This window comes from Pelmatolapia mariae, linkage group LG10_11 (genome assembly GCF_036321145.2).
Source record: "Pelmatolapia mariae isolate MD_Pm_ZW linkage group LG10_11, Pm_UMD_F_2, whole genome shotgun sequence".
NCBI classification, from domain to species: domain Eukaryota; kingdom Metazoa; phylum Chordata; class Actinopteri; order Cichliformes; family Cichlidae; genus Pelmatolapia; species Pelmatolapia mariae.
In genome coordinates, this window is record NC_086236.1 from 75,397,598 (window position 1) to 75,406,031 (window position 8,434).

Consider the following 8,434-nt stretch of genomic DNA (forward strand, 5'->3'; position numbering starts at 1 on the left):
TGGACGACATCATTGTGTTCAGAAAAACAAAAGAGGAACACGACAAAAACCTCAAAGCCATGCTCAACCGCACCAGAGAGAGAGGTTTAAAACTCAATCCAGAAAAGTGCCGCATCTGTGTTACATAGATGAGCTTTTTCGGACATAAGCTCACAACTGATGGGCTGAAACCAGACCCACTCAAGGTAAAAGCTATCAGAAACATGCAACCTCCGGAAGATGCTGCGGAGCTGGAGACAGTTCTCGGCATGGTGAATTATCTCGCCAGATTCGTCCCAAACCTGGCAGAAATGAGCGCACCACTCAGACTGCTGCTGCGCCAAGACATGCCGTTCAAATGGGAAGAAGAACATGTGCGTGCTTTCCAGCAAATCAAAGACGCCCTTACTGCCGAACCAGGGCCAGTCCTTGCGTATTTCAACCCTCAAAAGGAGGTAACGCTACAAGTAGACGCATCTAAAAATGGACTGGGTGCAACAGTCATCCAAGAAGGAAGGCCGGTCACATACGCGTCAAAACTGCTTAACAAAACAGAGCAGAACTACACCCAAATAGAGAAAGAACTCTATGCCGTCCTCTATGGCTGTAAAAGATTTCATGATTACATTTATGGACGTCATATTACAGTTGAGTCGGATCATGAGCCACTGGAAAGTATACTACGCAAACCACTAGCCTTGGCACCGCCCCGACTACAACGTATGCTGCTTGCTCTTCAGAAGTACAGCATAACACTTGTCCACAGGCCTGGAAAAGAGATCCCAGTAGCAGATACGCTATCAAGAAAGTCAATAGACGACAGTGACAGCTCACTAAGTGAGGAAATGGAAACACAAGTACACACAATCGTCCAGACAGCACCAGTGAGCACAGAGAAACTGGAATGCATCAAAACTGCCACAGCCCAAGACGAACAACTCTCTACCCTCAAACGCATCATCTGGTCAGGCTGGCCAGAGACACGCAAAAAGTGCCCAGAACTTGTCAGTGAGTACTGGAACCATCGCGATGAAATCACTGAGGCCGATGGACTTCTCCTGAAAGGCGAAAGAATAATAATTCCGCACTCACTGAGAAAAGACATGCTGCAACGAATACACACGGGACATTCGAAAAGAGCAAACACAGGGCATGAGACATAATGTTCTGGCTAGGCAAGAGCAAACAGATTGAACAGACAGTTATGAAATGTGACATTTGCCAAACGCATCGCAGCTTGAACCAAAAACAGCCCATGCTGTCTCAAGAAATCCCAGAGAACCCATGGCAAACTGTCGGGACCGATTTGTTCTCATGGAACTCTGAAAACTACATTGTCATTTGTGACTACTTAAGCAGATACTTTGAGCTCGAGCGCCTGCCAAACATCACCACAACAGCTGTGATTCAAAAGATGAAAGCCACGTTCTCCAGACACGGCATTCCGAAGAAAGTCATAAGCGACAACGGACCATGTTACAGCTCACAAGAGTTCAGACGTTTCGCAGAGCACTGGGGATTCCAGCATATTACATCAAGCCCACGTTACCCCCAGAGCAACCGCTTAGCTGAAAAGACTGTCCAAACTGAAAAACGTATTCTGACAAAAGAAAAACAGGACAAGGTGGACCCCTACTTGAGCTTGTTGGATTACAGGAACACACCTGTTGATGGACTTAAATCCCCAGCCCAAATCCTCATGAGCCGTAGATTGCGCTCCATTTTGCTCTCAACAACTACACAGCTGCGCCTTCAGGTCACCCCGCAAAGCCTTGTGCAAGAAAGACGGGAGGAATGTCAACTCTGCCTGCCGACACCGCGCACTGGAGCACTAATACGCTACCAGCAAGAAGATGGGACATGGCAGCCAGCAACTATCGTCAAACCGGCAGAGACCCCACGCAGCTATCACATCAAAACAGGTGATGGTCAACTCTTGAGACGCAATCGCCGACACCTCATCAGTGCCCAGGACACCTCGCCACGCACTCTCACACAAACTGACATTTGTGACGACACGCAAACCACCCAAGACATTGTTCCAGAGACCAGGTCTCCCCACCACACTCCAACTACAATGACTGAACCCTGCCCTCGCACCAGATTCGGCCGTGCCATCAAGCAGAAATCAATCATGATTTGTAAAAAAAAAGAAAAAGAAAAAAAAGAGGGGGTTAATGTAAAGTGAAAGCCTGAGAAGCTGTTGAAATGTCTTGAGAAGCTAAAAAGTGTTGAAATGTTTGAAAACTTAAGAAGTGTTGAAATGTTGTTTTTTTAAATGTTTAAAATACAGCAGCATAGCATATTGCAACCTAGAAGTATATTGTTTACATCTTGTTATTATAGTCTCACTACCAGAGAAGCATTTTGATTGTTAAAGGGGGATGTAATGTTCGAACTCTTATTTTGAAATCACCGGAAGTGCACAGGTACGCCGGCTGTATGTGCATGTGCTAGCTTAGCAGTTGACAGTTACGTGGAAGCGCTGATCCTGATATACTGAATAAAGGAAACTGTATGACAACTCCGAGGCGATTCCTTCATAAGTATTGAAGCCACAACATGTTGAATGTGGTTGTCGCGCTGACCTAGTAGGTGTGGCTGTTACTCTTCTCTTCCTCCTCCTGCCCACTACCTGCTCTGTGCTGCTGCTGCTTGCGCGTGGCCGCTGATTAGACCTTGTGTGCAATCTACAACTAAGCGCGGCCTGGTGCGCGCCGCTCTGCCAGGTGAGCTGAATTAGAGCAATCAAGGGCTGGCGTGCCTAGTAGACCTTAAAATGCATGCAGCAGTCATTTGACCCGTGTGTGACATACTGAGAGGACAGCAAACAAAGCACAATCCACTTTCCACTGTGAGGAAGACTTTGAGCTAGACGGGCTATCGGTAAGCTCTTGGACTCATATTTGCTGCTTATATGTTTGGGAACTATGGAAGCTCAATTGTGGAAATGTATGTATGCTTTGGGAAATAGTTACTGCGTTTAAGTTTAAAAAATTATATTGATATTAAAATGAATGTTTAAGTTTGAATAAATTGTTTATGTAGATAGTGTTTCCCACATATTTATGTTAATTAATACTAAAAATAGCTACCCCAAATCCTTGGTTAAATCTTAAAACTAGTGTAAATATGTTTGGTTTAATTTAAGGAAAATAATTCTTTGTAAAAGAAAATACTTGGTTAAAGTCTCTATTAAAATATTTGCAAAATCTAAAATGTATACTTTAAAAATGTAATTGTTTATAAAAAGTATAAAATGCAAGGTAGACACATTTTGTGTATTTAAGAACCACAGTTTATTTCATCTTCGTTGTTTGAAATTACTCAGCTCTGTGATTAAAAACCAATGAATGTAAAATTAACTTAAACTTGGCTAAATGATAGTTTAGCTAAAGCTAAATACTTTTGTCCATGTTAAATGGCTTTACTGAAGTGTATATATTTTTGTTTTGTTTGTATTCTGCATAATGCATTTAATTTATCTGAATGATTAATGAAATGTTCTTTATTTTTTTGTGTTTACAGGTTTTTCACCTATCTAGCAAAACAGCTACCTACCTGAATGAACCTGAAACTGGTCAAAAATAAATTGAGTGAAATTCAAAGTCTGGTCTTTTTCAAGTGTGGGCACCTCACAGACGGAGAACACTTGACAGTGTTGCACATTAAAAAAGGCACTGGTAACATTCTATCCAACTTTAAGCACAACAAATATTTCTAAAATAACTCTGAGCTGCTCTAAAAAACCTACTATTATATTTATTATTTAGCTTAAACAATCAATGAAATGAAACAATACTGCCCCCTTTTGCTTGAAATATGGAATTTAATTTGATAGCACTTATTACGAGTGGGAAACAACAAACCAAAGATCCCCCCCCCCCCCCCCCCCCCCCCAAATAAAAAGAAGAAACCAAGAAGAATAAAAAGACATTTTAAAGTGACATGTACTGAAAAGTTTTTTAAAAAATCTGAAAAAAATGGTCAGGTTCTTCTTCCTCTTCTGACACTTGCCTACATATACACACTATATGTTGGTCATGTATAGAGTAAGACAACAATCATGATCATTCCACGAGAGATTTGACTTTTTGATTGTTGTTCACACATTTTTTCACTTTGCTGTTTTGCCAAAACATATTTTTTGAAACATGTCGCATTCGCTAGGTTTGGTCTGCATCATTTACAGTTACAAAGTTAATTATCATCAAAGTACACAGATAAAGAAATCAGTTAATTATAGTTTATTGTCTGACAAAAGATGAGAAAGTGAGATAATACCATCACCCTCTGGTATATAAGCCTGCAGTTTATCTCTCTAAAACAAAGACCCAGAACTTCAAATCTCTGCATGTGATATATATATGCAACACATATGTGATATTTGCAGCACATTCTCTTTTATAATTTTGAAGTATAGTGGATGTAATCCTGGTGTGTGGACATCTGAAGTATCTGGATGCAAGGTTGAAGGTTCTTGCTGAAATTCTGGTTTGGAAAAAAAAAAAAAATCATTAACTCCAGTTAGTACTTGCTTCATACAAAAAAAAAATTATTTTCTTTGTGAGTGTGTCTTAATTACTCACAGCATCCATAAAGCCTGTTTACACGAGCAATGTCATTGGCACTCATTTGAAAAGCATTTCCAAAATTAAGATTAGGATTGGACTTGGCAACAATCGTTGGCTGCCCATTCTTGGAGAAGGCGTCTCTGAAAGAACAAAGAACAGCACACACACACACACACCACCATCATCATCATCCATGGTTATATCAAGAACACAGAGAAGAAAATGGGCCCCTAAAGTATTGAATAGTCACATTAAAATTCCCTTTCTCACTGTGTGTGCGTTTTGTTTTTTGTTAGTCTGGATTACATTTTCTTGCGGAAAATGTAAAACATGTAAGGTAAAATAAAACCTTAAAAGGTCCACCTCACACAGAAACTCACCTGCGATAGTGCATGACAGAGTTGAAGTCATAGGGAGTCTGCAAATTGTTGGTGGCCACTTTCACAAAGTTTTTCTCTTGTCCTAAACAGAAATTTCCAGAAAATATTACATGTTTTTATATGCTGCCCCAATGTTCCACCTCAAAATCCGTCTTCAGTCTTAGATAATGCTCAAACTGTAATCTTCAAAGAGCTGAGTGTTAGATAACCAAAAGGTCTGCATTCCTTAATGTACTTAAAATATTTACATCCTAACTAGACATTCAGTTTTTTCAAACTTTCTTAGCGATTAATTTTTACATGCATGACATGAGGTCTAAGAAGTTTATAGAATGTATACATGGAAATGCTAGCTAATCTCTCCTGTGATCCTTTGTTTGATAGTCTTGGGAGTAAAGAAATACAAAAGAAATCTTCTATGCAGTGCTTTCTGTAGTGTTTTATCTGCTGAGTTTGGAAAAGCACAGATTACATGTAATATGTACATTGCTGTAAAACAGGATTATGTGTCCCATTGTCTACTAAGGTAAGTGTAACCAACGTTTTGCGTAGTTGAGCTGACCTGGGATGATGTTCGCGGTAAGGATCGTCACATACAGATCTCTGTCGGAGCGGACCTGCTCGTGGTGGAAGCCCAAAGCATGAAGAACCTCATGTTGCACCGTCGACTGATACAAGCAACCATTTCTCTGTAGGGAGATTACCTGTCCTCGGCTCTGACGGCCCACGTATGAATAGCACCTGATATACACAATAAGATCACTTTAAAAAAAACTAGATGGAGTGTTCTATAGTTCAGCACTATACATCATCCTTCTTCAGCTAGTCATGCTAAGGCTAAAGTACCAAAAAAAAAAAAGCGATGACAGTGATCATGTGATATGTAAGATCATATCTTACATAATACTTAAAATAATATTAATAAATAAAAATACACGGATATCTATTATCACCCAAAATAAGTAAACAGAAAGCAGTCAGAGCAATCTAAGAAAATTTTAAACATCTGTCGTCCCTTAATCATCTAATAACCCACCAGATTCATCTAATCACCTTACAAGGTGCCAGTCTCTACTTTTGGAATTAATGGACCAAATAGTATGTGAAATAAATAAGAGCAGACGAATAAAATGGTCTTTACACTCCTATGCAACCCTATACATTTCATCTAGTAGCAAACAGTGAAAAAACTGGAGATTTTACAGTAGAAGGTCAACACAAAATGGTGCTTCAACAACCTGTTTTGATGACAGATACAGAATACTTGCAATGCTATTAATTTTACACTTGCATTTTTGGAGGGTTTTGAGGGTGTGGGCGTATCAATCCTGTCCTGTCATATAAATACAAATACAGTCTAAGTACAGTGAGTTCATTCTCACCCTTGTCCAGAGAAGAAGTGAATGAAATCAACGTGGTTTGTCCTCCAGACAAACCGAATGCAGGTGGAAGCGTGGAAGGTGACTAGGGCATTGATGATGATGTTGCGCTCTTGGTCGCCTGCAGAATCAAATATGAGTCTGATGAGGAGCTTCTTCAATGTTCAATACCTTAAATGTGTTTCAGCTGTTTCAACTTGGCAACATGAACATATAGGTACTATATTATATATATATTATCCAAGTCTGTTTTTTGTTTTTTATTCTTCAATAAAGATGGCATTTGACAAGTCTACAAGTCTCTCCATCCAAGTAAGAAATAGCTAAAGTCCTTGTTTAATGGTTAAAGTTTGTACTGCTTACTATATTCAGAGCCGATGGAGACAGGTACGTAGACGTAGCTTCCAGTTTTCGGCCACTTGCAGCCAATGGCTGTGCATGGATCAGCATTCCTGGTAGAAGCAGGTACAATGTCGCCATGAACCAGCGGTTTTGCTGCAGAACAACAAACAGAGAGTGGATAAATGTTCCCTACTTAAGCTGCCATTTGCTCAGTTATGTCAAAACAAAGAGATACATGTGTACAGCATTTAATGTAAAAAAGTACAAACAGGTAGATAGAAAGACAGACAGATAGAAAAATAGATACTTTATTGATGGCACAATGAAAATGTTTGATGATAATACTTGTACAAAAAGTAAGATATAGTAACTTAAAACAGCTGACAACCCAATAAATGATCAAAAGGTTGATTGATCATTGTGACTGTTGGGAGTCTATTTTATGTTAACATGTCAGTTCTCAGGAATTTTTCATTTTCATCCACAATTTATATGTTAACAAAAAGAGTTTTATTTTGTAAATTGTCACTTACATGAGTTAGCATTGACTCTTTCAATGATCGCTGAGGCACCCAAAGTCTCATCTGAGGACACAAGATGAAACCAGCAGATCAACTTTAACTTTACTTATATTAAAAACACCTCAGTATGTTGGAAGTATTTGATCACTGAACGCACCACTTATATCTCTAATGACAGCAGCCCTCTGCAATACAAAAAAGGGAAATTATTTACTTACTCTTAATCAATTTGAAATCATACTGACAAATGTTATTGTTGGCAAGCAAAAACTATTATGTGAAAATACTTAAATTGCCTCATGCTTAAAAGCTCATAAAATCTTAGATAAACACTTTCTGGAAATCCATCATTACCAGCATGTTAAGCAGACATTGGGAGAATTGCATGACTTTCATAGAACAGCAGGCAGCGTTGAACAACATTTAATCCCTTTGCTGGAAGAGTCCAACTTACCAGACAAACGGCCATCATTGAGAGGAAGAGGGAGAAGAAGAAGGCTGGAGTCATGATGTTGGTCCTCTGCACTTAACCTACAGTCAAAATCTGAACAGCACTGTTAATAAAAAACCTTAAATGAATAAAACTGCTGCAATAGAAAGGTAAATAAGTTGGATAAGGGAAACCCAAAAGCTTATTCTGTTCAACTGGATGTTGAATTTTCTCCCCCTGTAAACGCTGCACTGAAAACATCCACATGAAGAAAATCAGCTATCTGGGATGTCCCTACTTAGATGATTCAGCATGCATGGAGATGATATGAGCAGGTGAGCTGCTTACCTGTTGTACCAGGCGTTGCTGGATGCAGCAGGTGTTCGGCTGCTCCATCTTTATAGATAGCTCACACAGGGTGTGGCTGAGGTTTCAGGAATGTCTTTTAAACTTAGTTATGTTTGTTTTGTTTCTTTTTTTGTTTCTTTTTGCGCATATCGAAACACTAAAGCAGCAACAATTATCCAGGAAGGAAACTTTAATGAAGGAAGTTGCGAACATATATTGAGGCTGACGTAAGCATTCAGATCATTAAATTATACCAATGAAAAGTGGCACAACTGAAAGAATTGCTGGTGTAAATGAAATTTCAATCAGACTTGCTGGAATAAAATTCATTTAACAATGTAATTACCTTTGGGCAGAATAATCAATTAAATGAACATTTTATTTCCTCGCATGTACTCAATTTACATTTTTGCCTCAGTTTTTAAAACCTTTCATTGTTAGCTTACAAATTAAAGTTCTTCCTTCTGAAATTCAGTCAAGT

The 8,434-nt window shown here is 39.1% G+C and overlaps 1 protein-coding gene across 1 annotated transcript; it reads right to left on the bottom strand.

Annotated features, from left to right (window-relative positions):
- Positions 1–4,560: 4,560 nt before the first annotated feature.
- On the bottom strand, positions 4,561–7,683 carry LOC134635591 (high choriolytic enzyme 1-like). The gene is made up of 8 exons (XM_063484967.1): positions 7,630–7,683; positions 7,333–7,360; positions 7,188–7,238; positions 6,676–6,807; positions 6,316–6,433; positions 5,496–5,674; positions 4,934–5,015; positions 4,561–4,693 (listed from the first exon to the last, which is right to left on the bottom strand). Exons 1-8 carry the CDS (start codon positions 7,681–7,683, stop codon positions 4,561–4,563), a joined length of 777 nt encoding a protein of 258 aa, XP_063341037.1.
- Between the last annotated feature and the right edge of the window lie 751 nt (positions 7,684–8,434).

What these genes read in the sequence shown, in the direction of transcription:
- LOC134635591 (XM_063484967.1), bottom strand. Translation starts at nt 7,683, where the DNA reads ATGACTCCAGCCTTCTTCTTCTCCCTCTTCCTCTCAATGATGGCCGTT. An exon ending in AAGAGTCAATGCTAACTCAT is followed by an intron (nt 6,808 to 7,187) that starts GTAAGTGACAAT and finishes GTTGTTCTGCAG; the next exon opens with CAAAACCGCTGGTTCATGGC. An exon ending in TACCGCGAACATCATCCCAG is followed by an intron (nt 5,016 to 5,495) that starts GTCAGCTCAACT and finishes ATTTCTGTTTAG; the next exon opens with GACAAGAGAAAAACTTTGTG.